Here is a 22,455-nt window from a genome sequence, read left to right as displayed (position 1 = left end):
GCTTTTGGTGCACAAAGGCAGAAGGGGATTGGACTAAATGGCCCAAGGGGTCTCTTCCAACCGTCCTTATTATTATTATTATTATTATTATTATTATTATTAATAGTAACATTGAGGCTGGATGGCCATCTGTCAGGGGTGCTTTGCTTGTGCTTTTGGTGCGCAGAGGCAGAAGGGGGTTGGACTAAATGGCCCAAGGGGTCTCTTCCAACCCTCTTTATTATTATTATTATTATTATTATTATTATTAGTAACATTGAGGCTGGATGGCCATCTGTCAGGGTGCTTTGGTTGTGCTTTTGGTGCGCAGAGGCAGAAGGGGGTTGGACTAAATGGCCCAAGGGGTCTCTTCCAACCCTCTTTATTATTATTATTATTATTATTATTATTATTATTATTATTATTCAGGCTGGGTGGACATCTGTCAGGGGTGCTTTGCTTGTGCTTTTGGTGCGCAGAGGCAGAAGGGGGTTGGACTAAATGGCCCAAGGGGTCTCTTCCAACCCTCTTTATTATTATTATTATTATTATTATTATTATTAGTAACATTGAGGCTGGGTGGCCATCTGTCAGGGGTGCTTTGGTTGTGCTTTTGGTGCGCAGAGGCAGAAGGGGGTTGGACTAAATGGCCCAAGGGGTCTCTTCCAACCCTCATTATTATTATTATTATTATTATTAATAATAATAATAGTAACATTGAGGCTGGATGGCCATCTGTCAGGGTGCTTTGCTTGTGCTTTTGGTGCGCAGAGGCAGAAGGGGGTTGGACTAAATGGCCCAAGGGGTCTCTTCCAACCCTCTTTATTATTATTATTATTATTATTATTATTATTGTTGTTGTTATTATTATTAACATTGAGGCTGGATGGCCATCAGTCAGGGGTGCTTTGGTTGTGCTTTTGGTGCGCAGAGGCAGAAGGGGGTTGGACTAAATGGCCCAAGGGGTCTCTTCCAACCCTCTTTATTATTATTATTATTATTATTATTATTGTTGTTGTTATTATTATTAACATTGAGGCTGGATGGCCATCAGTCAGGGGTGCTTTGGTTGTGCTTTTGGTGCGCAGAGGCAGAAGGGGGTTGGACTAAATGGCCCAAGGGGTCTCTTCCAACCCTCTTTATTATTGTTGTTGTTATTATTATTATTAATTATTATTGCTCGGTGGCCAACTATAGTCCAGCCCTCCAATGGTCTGAAGGATTGTGAACTGGCCCCCTGTTTTAAAAGTTTGGGGACCCCTGAGCTGGAGTTTCCGGGCCGTCTTCAAGGGCAGCCCCACGTAGAGAGCATTGCAGTAGTCCAGTCTGGATGTAACCAGGGCGTGGACCACTCTGGCCAAATCCGACCTCTTGAGATAGCAAGTTTTAATTATGAGAAGGCCCAACACCTGAGCGTTGTGTCATCAAAATCCCAGACGAGCCCGTGTCCTCGGGGGAGTGTGACCCCGTTGAGCACAGGGTGCCACCCTAGACTCCGATCGGTCCCACGACTGACCAGGAGGACCTCTGTCTTGTCTGGATTGAGCTTCAACTTGTGAGCCCTCATCCAGACCATCACACTGATTTAGGGTCTGGGGGGCTTGCCTAGAATTTGGTGGAAAGGAGTAGTCGAGTGGAGTGTCATCCGGATGACCCCACCCAGCCACTGGCTACTTAGAGAGGAGACTTTTAACTCTTTATTTTGATGGTAATATAGATTCCAGAGACTGAGATGTTAAAAAGAACAATAACACGTTTATTCAGGCACAAGCTTAATGGTTACAGTAACTTCTTTTTAGAGGCACTTAGATTAACCGTTGCAAAGCTACCGTATATTGAGTTGTTTCAAACTTCTTAAAACGTTACTTCCTTCTCTACTGCTTTAAACTGCAGTCACCCTGTGAATTACAATCACAGACTATCTGTTCCTTATCTGGAAACAGACTACATTAAAATAAGTCACCAAACTTATTTTAAACTGACTCAAAAACAAACATTTGAGTCTCCCTGATTCTCCAACTGAGAATCGGTCTTCACTGGAATTCTTCCGATTACAGACTACCTTCAAATAAGTCACCAAACTTATTTTAAACTGACTCAAAAACAAACATTTGAGTCTCCCTGATTCTCCAACTGAGAATCAGTCTTCACTGGAATTCCTCCGATTACAGACTACCTTAAAATAAGTCACCAAACTTATTTTAAACTGATTCAAAAACAAACATTTGAGTCTCCCTGATTCTCCAACTGAGAATCAGTCTTCACTGGAATTCCTCTGACTACAGACTACCTTAAAATAAGTCACCAAACTTATTTTAAATTGACTCAAAATGATCAATTGAGTCTCCCTGATCCTTTCACTGAGGATAGGTCTTCCCTGTGTCTCATAAGAACACAGACTGAACTGTCTTCAAAACTTTCCCTCCTTTTTTCTCCAAACGGCAGTTGGCTCGTTACTATGGCAGAATGCTGAGCTGGCTACCAACTCTAATACTTAACATAGTTAAACATGACTTTTAAAACGCAGTGTAAACTAAAATCCATACTTCGTTACACCAGGTCTTTGCCTACATCCTCCGGCGGGAGATGAAGGCGCCCGAGTGCCGCCACCTCTCCCGCAAGTTCACCGAGTGGGCTTACGGGCCCGTCCACTCCTCGCTCTACGACCTCTCCAGCATCGACACCTGCGAGAAGAACTCCGTCCTGGAGATCATCGCGTACAGCTCCGAGACGCCGGTAGGGCGGTGGGCACCCCACTCCCCACTCGCCTCCTTCCCTCTCCTCCTCCTTCTTCTCCTTTGGGCATTCCTTCTCGTCTCCTCTTCTCCCCATCTAGAACCGCCACGAGATGCTCTTGGTGGAGCCCCTCAACCAGCTCCTCCAGGACAAGTGGGACCGCTTCGTGAAGCACCTCTTCTACTTCAACTTCTTCACCTACACCGCCCACATCCTCATCCTCACCGTCGCCGCCTACTTCCGGCCCACGAAAAAGGACGGGGTGGTAAGTGGAGGTTCTCCAAAGTCTTTTTTAAGCCAGGGGCGGCTTCACCGTCCCTCAGATTGTTAGGGAAGTGTAGTATAGTTTGAACAAAACACGGACGAATTCCTGGGAAAGCTGGGACTGCTTTGGTCTGATGAGAGAGTTAAGTTAATTAGGACTCGTTTTGTGCCTTCCACTCGTTTCAGACGGGATGTTTTTTATGGTACCCGCAACTAACATCGGCATGGACATACCTTTGTTGAGGGTTGTAGACATCAATACGTAAATCGAAGTTTTACCACCGTTTCTGAACTTTTATATCTTATCAGTGGTGATACTTGTTTTTATTACCTCATTTTTATATTGTAATGATGGTTTATATTGTATTCCGTGATTTCAACTGCAATTGGAATTTTTAATTTGTTATTTGTTTTATTTTTACTTTATTTTAATTATTATGTCGACTATTCTGTTATTTGCAATATACATCAAATTTTCAATAACAGAATTAATTTCTATTAATAATTTATTGACAGAAATTGAACTGATCTTTCTTCTTCGTGGTCTCTGTGAAATTGCACATACGGATTTGCGGGATTTTCCCTTTTCCGTAGCTTAGCTCACCTGTGCCTCTTGAACTCTTTCTTCTTTGTGGTCTCTGTGAAATTGCACATACGGATTTGCGGGATTTTCCCTTTTCCGTAGCTTAGCTCACCTATGCCTCTTGAACTCTTTCTTCTTCGTGGTCTCTGTGAAATTGCACACACGGATTTGCGGAATTTTCCCTTTTCCGTAGCTTAGCTCACCTGTGCCTCTTGAACTCTTTCTTCTTCGTGGTCTCTGTGAAATTGCACATACGGATTTGCAGAATTTTCCCTTTGCTCACCTACGCTGTGTTGTTTTTATTTTCACTCTGCCGGTGTTAAATTTTAATTTGGGTTAAACTAATTCGAGCTCAAGGCGTTGGCCATAAAACCGAGCTGCGTCCTGGTTTTGTTCACCCGGCAGGGCGATTGGATCAACTAAACCTGTCGAACGATCTCCTTGTCAACGTGAGATTTGTTTAATGAGAGTGTTTAAATGTAATTTGTGCCATGCTTGTGTTGCAGTCAGATTGCATCAACCAGAGTGTGTAAAGAGTTAATCACTAATGAGTTATGATGACCTTGGTGTGTATGGCTGGAACTAGGGAGCATCCAGACACAAGAGTATGTTGCAGTCAGATTGCATCAACCAGAGTGTGTAAAGAGTTAATCACTAATGAGTTATGATGTCCTTGGTGTGTATGGCTGGAACTAGGGAGCATCCAGACACAAGAGTATGTTGCAGTCAGATTGCATCAACCAGAGTGTGTAAAGAGTTAATCACTAATGAGTTATGATGTCCTTGGTGTGTATGGCTGGAACTAGGGAGCATCCAGACACAAGAGTATGTTGCAGTCAGATTGCATCAACCAGAGTGTGTAAAGAGTTAATCACTAATGAGTTATGATGTCCTTGGTGTGTATGGCTGGAACTAGGGAGCATCCAGACACAAGAGTATGTTGCAGTCAGATTGCATCAACCAGAGTGTGTAAAGAGTTAATCACTAATGAGTTATGATGACCTTGGTGTGTATGGCTGGAACTAGGGAGCATCCAGACACAAGAGTATGTTGCAGTCAGATTGCATCAACCAGAGTGTGTAAAGAGTTAATCACTAATGAGTTATGATGACCTTGGTGTGTATGGCTGGAACTAGGGAGCATCCAGACACAAGAGTATGTTGCAGTCAGATTGCATCAACCAGAGTGTGTAAAGAGTTAATCACTAATGAGTTATGATGACCTTGGTGTGTATGGCTGGAACTAGGGAGCATCCAGACACAAGAGTATGTTGCAGTCAGATTGCATCAACCAGAGTGTGTAAAGAGTTAATCACTAATGAGTTATGATGACCTTGGTGTGTATGGCTGGAACTAGGGAGCATCCAGACACAAGAGTATGTTGCAGTCAGATTGCATCAACCAGAGTGTGTAAAGAGTTAATCACTAATGAGTTATGATGACCTTGGTGTGTATGGCTGGAACTAGGGAGCATCCAGACACAAGAGTATGTTGCAGTCAGATTGCATCAACCAGAGTGTGTAAAGAGTTAATCACTAATGAGTTATGATGTCCTTGGTGTGTATGGCTGGAACTAGGGAGCATCCAGACACAAGAGTATGTGCATATCTATTGCATCTTGAGTCGGTTTTGAGATCAGTTGTGTGTTTGTTTATCGTGAATCGGCAACTGATAGGATGTTGGGATTCTTGATTTCTCGCGTGCTTCTCGTCCGCAGCCTCCGTTCCCCTTGCGCCACACCACCAGCGAATACTTCCGGGTCGCCGGGGAAATCCTGAGCATCCTGGGAGGAGTCTATTTCTTTTTTCGAGGGGTAAGACACTTTCGTGGTCCGTTCTGTATGTTCAGTCCAGTCCCATGCGACTCTACTCACTCTCCTCTCCTTCCGCTCTCGCAGCTCAAGTATTTCAAGCACCGGCGCCCGTCTCTGAAGGCGGTCTTTACGGACAGCTACAGCGAGCTCCTTTTGTAAGCAGCCCTGGGCCTTAAAACTATCTCGTATTAAAAACTGTTAAGATAGAAATGGCAATGTCGAAGAGATCAGTAAACCCTATCAATGTTCAAAACATAAAAAGAGATGTGACATGTAAAGGCCACAGAATTAGTCTCAGAGGAAGTCTTTTACTTTATTCGGTGTTAAAATGGTAGCGCCATTGTGCTTTGATGTAAAAAGAACAATATCAAGTTTATTCAGGCACAAGCTTGTTGGTTACAAAAGATGTTTCACTTAGAGGTATTCTTATTAACAGTTACAATACTGGAATGAGATGAATCAAACTCTCTAAAGCAGGGGTCCCCAAACTTTTTAAGCCGAGGGCCGGTCCACAATCCTTCAGACTGTTGAGGGGCCGGATGATCATTTGAAAAAAAAAATACAAACAAATTCTGATGCACACTGCACATGTCTTATTTGTAGTGCAAAAACAACAACAACAAGGAAAGAACAATACAATATTTAAAAATAAAAATAATTTTAACCAACATACATTGATCAGGATTTCAATGGGAAATGTGCGCCTGCTTCTCGCTAATGAGATAGTCAAGTTAATTAGGGTTGTTGTTGTTGTTGTTGTGTGCCTTCAAATCATTTCAGACTTTGGGCGAGCCTAAGTCTAAAATGTATTTATTTATTATTTATTTATTTACTGCATTTATTTACTACATTTGTATCACACCCTTCTCACCCCAAAGGGGACTCAGAGTGGCTTACAAATTATATGTACATACAATATATTATATTATTAGCATAGCACAATATTAGCATTATATATTACTATATTGAGCTATACCACTATACTGTAATATTATTAGTAATATTATATGTAATATAGAATATATAATTAATATTATTATATGGTATTATTATTAGTGTTATATTGTATTACATTATAATATTATTATCAATATTATATGTACATACAATATATTATATTATTAGCATAGCACAATATTAGCATTATATATTACTATATTGAACTATACCACTATACTGTAATATTATTAGTAATATTATATGTAATATAGAATATATAATTAATATTATTATATGGTATTATTATTAGTGTTATATTGTATTACATTATAATATTATCAATATTATATGTATATACAATATTATATTATTAGCATAGCATAATATTAGAATTATATATTACTATATTGAACTATACCACTATACTGTAATATTTTTAGTAATACAGTAGAGTCTCACTTATCCAACACTCACTTATCCAACGTTCTGGATTATCCAACGCATTTTTGTAGTCAATGTTTTCAATAGATCATGATATTTTGGTGCTAAATTCGTAAATATAGTAATTACAACATAACATTACTGCGTATTGAACTACCTTTTCTATCAAATTTGTTGTATAACGTGATGTTTTGGTGCTTAATTTGTAAAATAATAACCTAATTTGATGTTCAATAGGCTTTTCCTTAATCTCTCCTTATTATCCAACATATTCGCTTATCCAACGTTCTGCCGGCCCGTTTACGTTGGATAAGTGAGACTCTACTGTATTATATGTAATATAGAATATATAATTAATATTATTATATGGTATTATTATTAGTGTTATATTGTATTACATTATAATATTATCAATACTATATGTATATACAATATATTATATTATTAGCATAGCATAATATTAGAATTATATATTACTATATTGAACTATACCACTATACTGTAATATTATTAGTAATATTATATGTAATATAGAATATATAATTAATATTATTATATGGTATTATTATTAGTGTTATATTGTATTACATTATAATATTATCAATATTATATGTACATACAATATATTATATTATTAGCATAGCACAATATTAGCATTATATATTACTATATTGAACTATACCACTATACTGTAATATTATTAGTAATATTATATGTAATATAGAATATATAATTAATATTATTATATGGTATTATTATTAGTGTAATATTGTATTACATTATTGTCCATTTTAACTGTGAAATTACCTGTCTCCATTTAGTATTCTCTGCACTTTGCTCGGGATCTATGAATTTAGTCCCCTGATTTTAATATTGCATGATTTATGCTTTTTAATGATGGTTTTATTGATGTTGATGTTTTTATCGGGTTAATTGTGTCATGGCTTTGCGATTGGTTTTTTGATTGTTGTATTGGGCATGGCCCCATGTGAGCCGCCCCGAGTCCCTTCGGGGAGATGGGGCGGGGTATAAAAATAAAATTATTATTATTATTATTATTATTATTATTATTATTATTAAAGTAGTTAAAACTTCTTCCTCTGCTCCTTTTAAACTGTTACTTCAATGGATCCCAGCTGGACTCATTGGTCCCAAAGTCCGAAACTTGGACTTTCCAGTGACTTCAAACCACAGTCACCTCTGTGATATACTATCACAGATTCTCTGTGCCTTTCCAGGACACAGACTACATTCAATAAGTCACCAAATTTATTTAAAACCGACTCAAAAATGAACAATTGAGTCTCCTTGATCCCATCAACCTGGAATCAATCTTCCGTGTGCCTCCTCAGAGCACAGACTACATTCAATAAGTCACCAAACTTATTTAAAACCGACTCAAAAATGAACAATTGAGTCTCCTTGATCCCATCAACCTGGAATCAATCTTCCCTGTGCCTCCTCAGAGCACAGACTACATTCAATAAGTCACCAAACTTATTTAAAACCGACTCAAAAATGAACAATTGAGTCTCCTTGATCCCATCAACCTGGAATCAATCTTCCCTGTGCCTCCTCAGAGCACAGACTACATTCAATAAGTCACCAAACTTATTTAAAACTGACTCAAAATGAACAATTGAGTCTCCTCGATCCCATCAACCTGGAATCAATCTTCCCTGTGCCTCATCAGAGCAAAGACTACATTCAATAAGTCACCAAACTTATTTAAAACTGACTCAAAATGAACAATTGAGTCTCCGTGATCCCATCAACCTGGAATCAATCTTCCCTGTGCCTCCTCAGAGCACAGACTGACTTTCTTTTTTAAACTCTACACTTCTTCCAGTTGGAAGTTGGCTCCGCCCACATCTCCATGGCAACTGCCTCAGAGGAGAGCCACTCAATGGCGAAAGATTTTATACGATCCGAAGAGAAACCAGAGTATGTTTTAAACGTTTGGATATGGTCAAAAGTGACTAATCAATAAAGAATTGTTGTTGTTGTTGTTGAAAACTAAATGGCTGCCGCCGTCTCACACCTACCTAACCAAACCACAAGCATGTAGTTAAACATAGTTAAACACAACAAACATGAATACAAAACTCATACTTCATTACACACGCAGTCTCAATATAAAGTGTCCTAGTAATATAACGGTTTTACCTGTCTCAGGCGCGTCAGGTTTATGATACCCTGTTTCCCCGAAAATAAGACAGTGTCTTATATTAATTTTTGCTCCCAAAGATGCGCTGGGTCTTATTTTCAGGGGATGTCTTATTTTTCCACAAGGAAGAATTCACATTTATGGTTGAATTTTTTAAAAATGAAAATTTATTATCTACTGTACAGTAATTGTAATCACAAACCAGCATAACCAAACTGTGAATCCTTTCCAGAATTTCTATATTATATTTTATTGCTATACTGTTTTTAAGTTACTGTTTTAAATTTCTGTTCGTATGTAAATGTATTTTGTTGTTGGGCTTGTCCCTGTGTAAGCTGCCCTGAGTCCCTTCTGGGAGATGGAGGTGGGATACAAGAATAAAGTTATTATTGTATTATTATTATTATTATTATTTCTTGTTACTACCTTTATTTCCATGTACAACAATCTATGGTATGTACATTTACCGATTCTACATGCTTCCAAACAAAAACTTTACTAGGTCTTACTTTCAGGGGAGGCCTTATATTTAGCAATTCAGCAAAACCTCTACTACAGGGGTCCCCAAACTAAGGCCCGGGGGCCGGATGCGGCCCTCTGAGGTCATTTACCTGGCCCCCGCCCTCAGTTTTATAATATAATATTTTTTATTTACAGCATTTATATTCCGCCCTTCTCACCCCGAAGGGGACTCAGGGCGGATCACATTACACACATCAGGCAAACATTCAATGACTTTTTAACATAGGACAAAGACAAACAACAAACATAGCTCCGAGCGGGCCTCGAACTTATGACCTCCTGGTCAGTGATTCATTGCTCTCCCGTCTGCGCCACAGCCTCGGGCTGTGTATTATATGTATTATTATCAACATATAATATTGATAATAATATTATAATGTAATACAATATAACACTAATAATAATACCATATAATAATATTAATTACATATTCTATATTACATATAATATTACTAATAATATTACAGTATAGTGGCATAGTTCAATATAGTAATATATAATGCTAATATTGTGCTATGCTAATAATATAATATATTGTATGTACATATAATTTGTAAGCCTTTGGGGTGAGAAAGGTGTGATACAAATGTAGTAAATAAATGCAGTAAATAAATAAATAATAGGCTCACCCAAAGTCTGAAATGACTTGAAGGCACACAACAACAACAACAATCCTAATTAGCTTGACTATCTCATTGGCCAGAAGCAGGAGCACACTTCCCATTGAAATCCTGATAAATGTATGTTGGGTTAAAATTGTTTTTATTTTTAAATATTGTATTGTTCTTTCATTGTTCTTGTTGTTGTTTTTGCACTGCAAATAAGACATGTGCAGTATGCATCAGAATTTGTTTGTATTTTTTTTTTCAAATGATAATCCGGCCCCTCAACAGTCTGAAGCATTGTGGACCGGCCCTTGGGTTAAAAAGTTTGAGGACCCCTGCTCTACTAGGTCTTATTTTCTGGGGATGTCTTATTTTCAGGGAAACAGGGTAGTAGGCCAGTTCGAATGATGGGAAAAAATATATAGTTTGATGAACATGCGGTTGATTGAGAGCAACCGGATAGGGACACCGAATAAAGCGAGATATTAATAATAATAACGATACTTCTAATACCTTGATTGTTGATCGCCAAGGCCACCGAAAGGGTACCGAAAGGGTCCGGGAGTGTCGTAACCCCGCTCTTGTCTCTCTCCCGGGTCCAGCTTCTTGCACTCGGTGCTGATCCTCACCTCGGCGGTGCTGTACTTCAGCAGGCAAGAGGCCTACGTGATCTTCATGGTCTTTGCCCTGGCGCTGGGCTGGATCAACCTGCTGTATTACACCCGCGGCTTCCAGCAGATGGGCGTCTACTCCGTCATGCTCGAGAAGGTCGGTCGCAAATGCTTTTCCAGCCTTTAAAATGTTCACATACTCGAGTAGAAGCCTAATTTTTATTTATTTATTTACATCATTTATATCCCGCCCTTCTTTCTCACCCCGAAGGGGACTCAGGGCGGATCACATTACACATACTAGGCAAACATTCGATGCCTTTTTAACACAGGACAAAGACGAACAACAACATAGCTCCGAGCGGGCCTCGAACTTATGACCTCCTGGTCAGTGACTCATTGCTCTCCCGTCTGCGCCACAGCCCCGGGCCTAATTTTTCAGCCCTTTTTTTAAGACTGAAAAAGCCCCCCTCGGTTTATACTCGGGTGAGGGTCCTGGTTGGCTTATATTTGGGTCAGCTTATACTCGAGAAGATATGGTACATTTATTATTTTTCTCTATTATGATTGGTATTATTACATTTATTATTTTTCTCTATTATGATTGGTATTATTACATTTATTATTTTTCTGTATTACGATTGGTATTACAGTAGAGTCTCACTTATCCAACACTCGCTTATCCAACGTTCTGGATTATCCAACGCATTTTTGTAGTCAATGTTTTCAATACATTGTGATATTTTGGTGCTAAATTCATGAATACAGTAATTACTACATAGCATTACTGTGTACTGAACTACGTTTTCTGTCAAATTTGTTGTATAACATGATGTTTTGGTGCTCAGTTTGTAAAATCATAACCTAATTTGATGTTTAATAGGCTTTTCCTTAATCTCTCCTTATTATCCAACATATTCACTTATCCAACGTTCTGCCGGCCCGTTTACGTTGGATAAGTGAGACTCTACTGTATTACATTTATTATTTTTCTGTATTACGATTGGTATTATTACATTTATTATTTTTCTCTATTATGATCGGTATTATTACATTTATTATTTTTCTGTATTACGATTGGTATTATTACATTTATTATTTTTCTCTATTATGATCGGTATTATTACATTTATTATTTTTCTGTATTACGATTGGTATTATTACATTTATTATTTTTCTCTATTATTGTTGGTATTATTACATTTATTATTTTTCTCTATTATTATTGGCATTATTACATTTATTATTTTTCTCTATTATTATTGGCATTATTACATTTATTATTTTTCTCTATTAATGTTGCTATTACATTTATTATTTTTCTCTATTATGATTGGTATTATTACATTTATTATTTTTCTCTATTATTGTTGCTACTATTACATTTATTATTTTTCTCTATTATTATTGGTATTATTACATTTATTATTTTTCTGTATTACGATTGGTATTATTACATTTATTATTTTTCTCTATTATGAGTGGTAAAATTAGGTGCCTCAGCTTATATTCAGGTCGGCTTATACTCGAGTATATACGGTAATTTTATTGGTCTCTCGGCTTATACTGGAGTCAATGTTTTCCCAGTTTTTTTGTGGTAAAATTAGGTGCCTCCGCTTATACTCGAGTATATATGGTAATTTTATTGGTTTCTCGGCTTATACTGGAGTCAATGTTTTCCCAGTTTTTTTTGTGGTACAATTAGGTGCCTCGGCTTCTATTCGGGTCGACTTATACTTGAGTATATACGGTAATCTTATTGGTTTCTCAGCTTATACTGGAGTCAATGTTTTCCCAGTTTTTTTTGTGGTACAATTAGGTGCCTCGGCTTATATTCGGGTCGGCTTATACTTGAGTATATACGGTAATTTTATTGGTCTCTTGGCTTATACTGGAGTCGATGGGTAGCTCGGAGCTGGAAGAGTCGGACGGGGCGGCGGAGGAGCTTTCAATGTTGTGCCAGCTGTCAGCTCTAGTTTGTAGTGCGGTTTTCTTGTACTGGTTTTTTGTTTGCTGTGCTTTGAGGAGTTTCTGATTTTTGACTTCAATCATTGTTATTATTGTTGTTGTTGCAATATTATTGTATTGGAGTCGATGTTTTCCCAGGTTTTTTTTTGCGGTAAAATTAGGTGCCTCTGCTTATATTCGGGTCGGCTTATACTCGAGTATATACGGTATATCATAGGAAACGTCTGAGCTGATGTGAAATGAGCAAGAAGTCGTACAGTTTTAAAAAAATTGAGGTGAAACTTGGTATTATCCTGGGATCTTCAAATATGATCCCGGACGAGCCCCCAGAAAACGTAACGGTTTTCATGAGGGAAGTTGTTTCGCCGTTCAGTTTGGTTTAGCAGTTTATATCTTCCTGATACTTATATTCCTTAACTTCTGTTGTGCTGGTGAAACTGAATCAGTGAATCTTCTTTTCTTTACAGATGATGCTGAGCGATCTCTTGCGCTTCATCGTGGTCTTCCTGCTGTTCCACGTCGGCTTTTCAACAGGTGATTGATTGGCGTTTGTTTGTCTATTTGTCCCATTCGTGAGCCAGAGTCAGGTCTTCTCTTCATCAGCTTTTCCTTCAATTTTGTCAAGGAACTTTCCATGCAATTTTTGTGGTGCCAGCTGTCAGCTCTAGTTTGTAGTGCAGTTTTCTTGTACTGATTCTGCTCTAGTTTGTAGTGCGGTTTTCTTGTACTGATTCTGCTCTAGTTTGTAGTGCGGCTTTCTTGTACTGATTCTGCTCTAGTTTGTAGTGCGGCTTTCTTGTACTGATTCTGCTCTAGTTTGTAGTGCGGCTTTCTTGTACTGATTCTGCTCTAGTTTGTAGTGTGGTTTTCTTGTACTGATTCTGCTCTAGTTTGTAGTGCGGTTTTCTTGTACTGATTCTGCTCTAGTTTGTAGTGCGGCTTTCTTGTACTGATTCTGCTCTAGTTTGTAGTGCGGCTTTCTTGTACTGATTCTGCTCTAGTTTGTAGTGCGGCTTTCTTGTACTGATTCTTCTCTAGTTTGTAGTGCTGCTTTCTTGTACTGATTCGGCTCCAGTTTGTAGTGCGGCTTTCTTGTACTGATTCGGCTCTAGTTTGTAGTGCGGTTTTCTTGTACTGATTCTGCTCTAGTTTGTAGTGCGGTTTTCTTGTACTGATTCTGCTCTAGTTTGTAGTGTGGCTTTCTTGTACTGATTCTGCTCTAGTTTGTAGTGCGGCTTTCTTGTACTGATTCTGCTCTAGTTTGTAGTGCGGTTTTCTTGTACTGATTCTGCTCTAGTTTGTAGTGCGGTTTTCTTGTACTGATTCTGCTCTAGTTTGTAGTGCGGTTTTCTTGTACTGATTCTGCTCTAGTTTGTAGTGCGGTTTTCTTGTACCGATTCTGCTCTAGTTTGTAGTGCGGTTTTCTTGTACTGATTCTGCTCTAGTTTGTAGTGCGGTTTTCTTGTACTGGTTCTGCTCTAGTTTGTAGTGCGGTTTTCTTGTACTGATTCTGCTCTAATTTGTAGTGCGGTTTTCTTGTACTGTTTTTTTGTTTGCTGTGCTTTGAGGAGTTTCTGATTTTAGACTTCAATCATTATTATTATTATTGTTATTATTAATATTGGGTCTGACTCCCTTCTGCCAAGCAGGAAGATAGCATTACTATGTTGTTGTTGTTGTTGTTCAGCCCAACCATGTCGGGCATCCTGGGCAAGATGCGTAAGCTGGGCAGCTCGGAGCTGGAGGAGTCGGACGGGGTGGTGGAGGAGCTTTCCATGCAATGTTTTGTTGTGCCAGCTGTCAGCTCTAGTTTGTAGTGCGGTTTTCTTGTACTGGTTTTTTGTCTGCTGTGCTTTGAGGAGTTTCTGATTTTTGACTTCCATCAAAGCAGGTTCTTCACTTTGCTTTATTATTATTATTATTATTATTATTATTATTATTATTATTATACTTAGTGGTCTGAAGTGAGAAAAAAATCAGGATTTTATTTACAGCTGGGCTCACCAGCACACTCAGCATTATCCCAGGACTATTCAGCATTATCTTTAAATCTGATCCTGGACGAGCCCCCAGAAAATGTAACGGGTGAGCAGTTCAAGGATAACACCGAGATTTCTGGGATAATATTAAGTCTTCTGGAGTGGGAAAAAAACAGGATTTTATTTACAGTTGGGTTCACCAACACATTCGGCATTATCCCAGGACCACTCAGTGTTATCTCGTAATTGATCCCGGACGAGCCCTCAGAAAATACAATGATTGAGTGGTTCTGGGATAACACTGAGTCTTTTTTTTTTTAAATTATTTTTTATTGAGGCTTATATAAAAAACAAACAAAACAATAAATGGACATTGACATAAAACCCCAAACCACTTATGCATATATAGTAAACATTCTGCACATTTTTTCCTTACATTGAAAGTGGGGGAACATAAGTGGTATAGGAAAGTAGGAAAAGAAAAGGGAAAAAAAAAGAAAAGAATATATATATAGAAAGTTATCAACTTCCGATCCTTTGCATCGGGGTTTGAAAAAGAAAAGAGAAAAATGTCCTAGAAAGATACCTTTCTTTTCGTTAAAGCAAAACCTCCACCCATATAGTCATATTGTTCTTATTATTGGTAATCTAGGTTTCTTCTTGTTTTATTTAAGGTATTCTTTCAATAGAGTCCAGTCTGCTGATTTTTTTGGAAGTCCCTGGTTTCTTTTAAGGTGTTGTGTTAGGTAGTCCATATTCATAATATCTAGTATTTTCAAAAACCAATCCACTGAGTCTTTTGAAGTGGAAAAAACAGGATTATATTTACAGTTGGGTTCACACTTGTTATTGTTGTACTGGTGCTTCCGGTAAACCTCTTGTTCTATTACGGTTGTTGTTGTTGTTGTTGTTGTTGTTGTTGTTGTTATTGCACTGGTGCTTCCGGTAAACCTCTTGTTCTATTATGGTTGTTGTTTATGTTGTTATTGCACTGGTGCTTCCAGTAAACTTCTTGTTCTATTATGGTGGTGGTTGTTCTTGTTGTTATTGCACTGGTGCTTCTGGTAAACCTCTTTTTCTATTATGGTTGTTGTTGTTGTTATTTCACTGGTGCTTCCGGTAAACCTCTTGTTCTATTGTTGTTGTTGTTATTGTTATTGTACTAGTGCTTCTGGTAAACCTCCTCTTGTTCTATTGTTGTTGTTATTGTTATTGTACTAGTGCTTCCATTAAACCTCCTCTTGTTCTATTATTATTATTATTGTTATTGTTGTACTGGTGCTTCCAGTAAACCTGCTTTTGTTCTATTATTATTATTGTTGTTGTACTGGTACTTCTGGTAAACCTCTTGTTCTATTATGGTTGTTGTTGTTGTTATTGTACTAGTGCTTCCGTTAAACCTCCTCTTGTTCTATTATTATTATTATTATTATTGTACTGGTGCTTCCAGTAAACCTGTTTTTGTTCTATTATTATTATTGTTGTTGTACTGGTGCTTCTGGTAAACCTCCTCTTGTTCTATTACATTTGTTGTTGTTATTGCACTGGTACTTCTGGTAAACCTCTTGTTCTATTGTTGTTGTTGTTGTTGTTGTTGTTGTTGTACTGGTGCTTCCAGTAAACCTGCTCTTGTTCTATTTTTATTGTTATTGTTGTTGTTATTGTTGTACTGGTAACCAGTAAATCTCTTGTTCTATTGTTGTTGTTTTTGTTATTGTTATTGCACTGGTGCTTCTGGTAAACCTCTTGTTCTATTACGGTTGTTGTTGTTGTTATTATACTGGAGCTTCCAGTAAACCTCTTGTTCTATTATAGTTGTTGTTGTTGTTATGGTTGTTGTTGTTGTTGTTATTGCACTGGTGCTTCTGGGAAACCTCTTGTTCTATTATTGTTGTTGTTGTTACTGCTATTGCACTGGGCTCGCCAGAACACTCGACATTATCCCGGGACGACTCGTAAGTGTTATCTCGTAATTGATCCCGGACGAGCCCCCAGAAAAATGTAGTGGTTGAAGATAACACAAGAGTTTTCTGGGATAATACTAAGTCTTCTGGAGTGGAAAAAGCAGATTTTATTTACATCTGTGCTCACCAACATATTCGGCATTATCCCGGGACCACTCAGTGTTATCTCGCAATTGATCCCGGACGAGCCCCCAGAAAATACAACGATTGAGCAGTTCCAGGATAACGCTGAGTCTTTTGAAGTGGAAGAAACAGGATTTTATTTACAGTTGGGTTCACACTTGTTATTGTTGTACTGGTGCTTCCAGTAAACCTCTTGTTCTTTAATTGTTGTTGTTGTGGTTGTACTGGTGCTTCCGGTAAACCTCTTGTTCTATTATGGTTGTTGTTGTTGTGGTTGTTGTGGTTGTTGTTGTTGTTGTTATTGCACTGGTGCTTCCGGTAAACCGCTTGTTCTATTACAGTTGTTATTGTTATTGCACTGGTACTTCTGGTAAACCTCTTGTTCTATTACAGTTGTTGTTATTGCACTGGTACTTCTGGTAAACCTCTTGTTCTGTTGTTGTTGTTGTTGTTATTGCACTGGTGCTTCTGGTAAACCTCTTGTTCTGTTACAGTTGTTATTGTTATTGCACTGGTACTTCTGGTAAACCTCTTGTTCTGTTGTTGTTGTTGTTGTTATTGCACTGGTGATTCTGGTAAACCTCTTGTTCTATTATGGTTGTTGTTGTTGTGGTTGTTGTTGTGGTTGTTGTTGTTGTTATTGCACTGGTGATTCTGGTAAACCTCTTGTTCTATTATGGTTGTTGTTGTTATTGCACTGGTGCTTCTGGTAAACCTCTTGTTCTATTACAGTTGTTGTTATTGCACTGGTACTTCTGGTAAACCTCTTGTTCTATTATTATTGTTGTTGTTGTACTGGTGCTTCTGGTAAACCTCTTGTTCTATTATGGTTGTTGTTGTTGTTATTGCACTGGTGCTTCTGGTAAACCTCTTGTTCTATTATTATTGTTGTTGTTGTACTGGTGCTTCTGGTAAACCTCTTGTTCTATTATTGTTGTTGTTGTACCGGTGCTTCCAGTAAACCTGCTTTTGTTCTATTATTATTATTGCTGTTGTTGTACTGGTGCTTCTGGTAAACCTCTTGTTCTATTGTTGTTGTTGTTGTTGTTGTACTGGTGCTTCTGGTAAACCTCCTCTTGTTCTATTATTATTATTATTGTTATTGTTATTGTTGTATTGGTGCTTCCAGTAAACCTGCTTTTGTTCTATTATTATTATTGTTGTTGTTGTACTGGTGCTTCTGGTAAACCTCTTGTTCTATTGTTGTTGTTGTTGTACTGGTGCTTCTGGTAAACCTCCTCTTGTTCTATTATTATTATTGTTATTGTTATTGTTGTATTGGTGCTTCCAGTAAACCTGCTTTTGTTCTATTATTATTATTATTGTTGTTGTACTGGTGCTTCTGGTAAACCTCTTGTTCTATTGTTGTTGTTGTTGTACTGGTGCTTCTGGTAAACCTCCTCTTGTTCTATTACTATTATTATTATTATTATTATTGTTATTGTTGTATTGGTGCTTCCAGTAAACCTGCTTTTGTTCTATTATTATTATTGTTGTTGTTGTACTGGTGCTTCTGGTAAACCTCTTGTTCTATTGTTGTTGTTGTTGTACTGGTGCTTCTGGTAAACCTCTTGTTCTATTGTTGTTGTTGTGGTACTGGTGCTTCTGGTAAACCTCTTGTTCTATTATTATTATTATTGTTGTACTGGTGCTTCTGGTAAACCTCCTCTTGTTCTATTACTATTATTATTATTATTATTATTGTTATTGTTGTATTGGTGCTTCCAGTAAACCTGCTTTTGTTCTATTATTGTTGTTGTTGTTGTTGTATCCCGGGACCACTCAGTGTTATCTCGTAATTTATCCCGGACGAGCCCCCAGAAAAATGTAGTGGTTGAGCTGTTGTTCAAGGATATTGTGTACAACCTTCCATTTTCCTCTCTTGTTGTCCCCTTGCAGCGGTGGTGACCCTGATTGAGGAAGACGACGAGAAGCCGGAGGGCCTGAACCACACGTGTGCGCTGTGCGTGTGGCAGGCCAAGCGGCGGCCCTCGTACAACAACTTCTACTCGACCTGCCTGGAGCTGTTCAAGTTCACCATCGGGATGGGCGACCTGGAGTTCACGGAGAACTACCGCTTCAAGTACGTCTTCATCAGCCTGCTCATCGTCTACGTGATCCTGACCTACATCCTCCTGCTCAACATGCTCATCGCCCTCATGGGGGAGACCGTCAGCAAGATCGCCCAGGAGAGCAAGAGTGTCTGGAAGCTCCAGGTGGGGCGGGGGACCCTCAGACAGACCCACATCACACCCTCTCATTAAATCAGGGGTCCCCAAACTAAGGCCCGGGGGCCGGATGCGGCCCTCCGAGGTCATTTCCCTGGCCCCCGCCCTCCGTTTTATAATATCACTAGCTGTGCCCGGCCACGCGTTGCTGTGGCAAAGTGGTGGTGGTATTGGTTAAAAGTTGTCGTGGAATTTTTATTTGACGTTATTTGTAATTTTTTTAATTAATTTTATTGTCACTTATCTTTTTTATTTATTATATTTTATTATTTTGTTGTATTATTTTTAGTCATTTTTATAGTATTTTATTGTATTAATTATTTTAGTGTTTTTTATAATTTTTTATTGTATTATTTGTATTTTTTTTTATCATTATTTTATTAACACTTGGCTGAGTGGGTTGCTAGGAGACCAAGTGGGTGGAGCTTAGCCTTGTAACTGGCAGAAATTGGATAAAAACTATTATTCCTCTCCCTCTAATTAGGAATTTATTTTTCTTTTCTTTTTGTTGTATCAACCTAGAGGCATGGATGAGGGGTTGTGATGTCAATTTTTGAGGTTGTGGGGTGTTTACTTTTGTTGTTTTGTCCGCTGCCCTGATGCCATCACTCTTTTATATATATAGATATACTAGCTGTGCCCGGCCACGTGTTGCTGTGGCAAAGTGGTGGTGGTATTGGTTAAAAGTTGTCGTGGAATTTTTATTTGACGTTATTTGTATTTTTTTAAATTAATTTTATTGTAACTTATCTTTTTTATTATTTTGTTGTATTATTTTTAGTTATTTTGTTATCAGAGTATTTTATTGTGTTAATTTTTTTAGTGCTTTTTATTGTATTATTTGTATTTATTTTTTATTCTTTTATTAACACTGGGCTGAGTGGGTTGCTAGGAGACCAAGTGGGCAGAGCTTAGAGTAGGGGTCCCCAAACTAAGGCCCGGGGGCCGAATGTGGCCCTCCAAGGCCATTTACCTGGCCCTCGCCCTCAGTTTTAGGCTCGCCCAAAGTCTGAAATGACTTGAAGGCACAACAATCACAATCCTACTTGATGATCTCACTGGCCAGAAGCAGGCCCACACTTCCCACTGAAATCCTGATAAGTTTACAGTATGTGGGTTAAAATAATTTTAAAATATTGTATTGTTTTTTCATTAATCAATATTGTAAATGAAATATTGTAAATGAATGATATGGTAATAATATAATATATTGTGTATACATATAATATTGATAATAAATATTATAATGTAGTACAGTATAATATTTATTTATTTATTTATTACAGTATTTCTACCCCGCCCTTCTCACCCAATAGGGGACTCAGGGCGGCTAATAATAATAATAATAATACAATATAATAATATTGTATAATATAATAATATTAATTATATATTATATATTAAATGTAATATTACTAATAATATTATGGTATAATGGTATAGTACAATATAGTAATATATAATGCTAATATTGTGCTTTGCTAATCTATATATATAAAAGAGTGATGGCATCACGGCAATTCACAAAACAACAAAAGTACAGGCCCCCCAACCTCAAAATTTGACAACACAACCCATCATCCACGCCTCAAGGTTGATACAACAAAAAGAAAAGAAAAATAAAGTCATAATTAGAAAGAGAGGAATAATTGCTTTTATCCAATTGCTGCCAGTTAGAAGGCTAAGCTCCTCCAACTTGGTCTCCTAGCAACCCAATAAAAAATAATAAAAAACACTAAAAATAATACAATAAAATACTATAATAACAGAAAATAACTAAAAATAATACAATAAAATAATAAAATATAATAAATAAAAATATAACTTACAATAAAATTAATAAAAAAATGCAAATAATGTCAAATAAAAATTACACAACAATTTTTAACCAATACCACCACCACTTTGCCACAGCAACGCGTGGCCGGGCACAGCTAGTAGTAATATATAATGCTAATATTGTGCTTTGCTAATAATATAATATATTGTATGTACATACAACTTGTAAGCCGCTCTGAGTCCCCTTCGGGGTGAGAGAGGGTGGGGTATAAATGTAGCAAATAAATAAGTAAATGATTGTTGTTGGGGGTTTTTTTTTTTGCACTACAAATAAGACATGTGCATAGGAATTTGTTGGGTTTTTTTTCCAAATGATAATTCGGCCCCTCAACCATTGTATTTTTTTAAATTAATTTTATTGTCACTTATCTTTTTTATTTATTATATTTTATTATTTTTGTTGTATTATTTTTAGTCATTTTTTATAGTATTTTATTGTATTAATTATTTTAGTGTTTTTTATAATTTTTTATTGTATTATTTGTATTTTTTTTATCATTATTTTATTAACACTGGGCTGAGTGGGTTGCTAGGAGACCAAGTGGGTGGAGCTTAGCCTTGTAACTGGCAGAAATTGGATAAAAACTATTATTCCTCTCCCTCTAATTAGGAATTTATTTTTCTTTTCTTTTTGTTGTATCAACCTAGAGGCATGGATGAGGGGTTGTGATGTCAATTTTCGAGGTTGTGGGGTGTTTACTTTTGTTGTTTTGTCCGCTGCCCTGATGCCATCACTCTTTTATATATATAGATATACTAGCTGTGCCCGGCCACGTGTTGCTGTGGCAAAGTGGTGGTGGTATTGGTTAAAAGTTGTTGTGGAATTTTTATTTGACGTTATTTGTATTTTTTTAAATTAATTTTATTGTAACTTATCTTTTTTATTATTTTGTTGAATTATTATTTTAGTTATTTTGTTATCAGAGTATTTTATTGTGTTAATTTTTTTAGTGCTTTTTATTGTATTATTTGTATTTATTTTATTTTTTATTCTCTTATTAACACTGGGCTGAGTGGGTTGCTAGGAGCCCAAGTGGGCAGAGCTTAGAGCCTTCTAAGTGGCAGCAATTGGATAAAAGCAATTATTTCTCTCCCTCTAATTAGGACTTTATTTTTCTTTTCTTTTTGTTGTATCAACCTAGAGGCATGGATGAGGGGTTGTGATGTCAATTTTCGAGGTTGTGGGGTGTTTACTTTTGTTGTTTTGTCCGCTGCCCTGATGCCATCACTCTTTTATATATATAGATATACTAGCTGTGCCCGGCCACGTGTTGCTGTGGCAAAGTGGTGGTGGTATTGGTTAAAAGTTGTTGTGGAATTTTTATTTGACGTTATTTGTATTTTTTTAAATTAATTTTATTGTAACTTATCTTTTTTATTATTTTGTTGTATTATTTTTAGTTATTTTGTTATCAGAGTATTTTATTGTGTTAATTTTTTTAGTGCTTTTTATTGTATTATTTGTATTTATTTTATTTTTTATTCTCTTATTAACACTGGGCTGAGTGGGTTGCTAGGAGCCCAAGTGGGCAGAGCTTAGAGCAGGGGTCCTCAAACTTTTTAAGCCAAGGGCCGGTCCACAATCCTTCAGACTGTTGAGGGGCCGGATTATCATTTGAAAAAAAAATACAAACAAATTCCGATGCACACTGCACATGTCTTATTTGTAGTGCAAAAACAACAACAACAACAACA

At 37.3% G+C, this 22,455-nt stretch overlaps 1 protein-coding gene across 3 annotated transcripts in view; it reads left to right on the top strand.

The window, feature by feature from the left end:
• Positions 1–22,455, top strand: part of LOC100560102 (tax1-binding protein 3) — a 121,556-nt gene that overhangs the window by 82,074 nt on the left and 17,027 nt on the right. For all 3 annotated transcript variants that reach the window (XM_062959601.1, XM_062959603.1, XM_062959604.1), the window contains 7 exons: positions 2,539–2,715; positions 2,816–2,980; positions 5,279–5,374; positions 5,459–5,529; positions 10,651–10,816; positions 13,095–13,161; positions 18,593–18,909. In XM_062959601.1, coding sequence (XP_062815671.1) covers positions 2,539–2,715; positions 2,816–2,980; positions 5,279–5,374; positions 5,459–5,529; positions 10,651–10,816; positions 13,095–13,161; positions 18,593–18,909 — 1,059 coding nt within the window. The remainder of the gene's footprint in view (positions 1–2,538; positions 2,716–2,815; positions 2,981–5,278; positions 5,375–5,458; positions 5,530–10,650; positions 10,817–13,094; positions 13,162–18,592; positions 18,910–22,455) is intronic.

Source organism: Anolis carolinensis, unplaced genomic scaffold (assembly GCF_035594765.1).
Source record: "Anolis carolinensis isolate JA03-04 unplaced genomic scaffold, rAnoCar3.1.pri scaffold_7, whole genome shotgun sequence".
Lineage (NCBI taxonomy): Eukaryota > Metazoa > Chordata > Lepidosauria > Squamata > Dactyloidae > Anolis > Anolis carolinensis.
The sequence above is the reverse complement of the archived record's forward strand: the minus strand, read 5'-3'. Positions and strand labels throughout refer to the sequence as shown.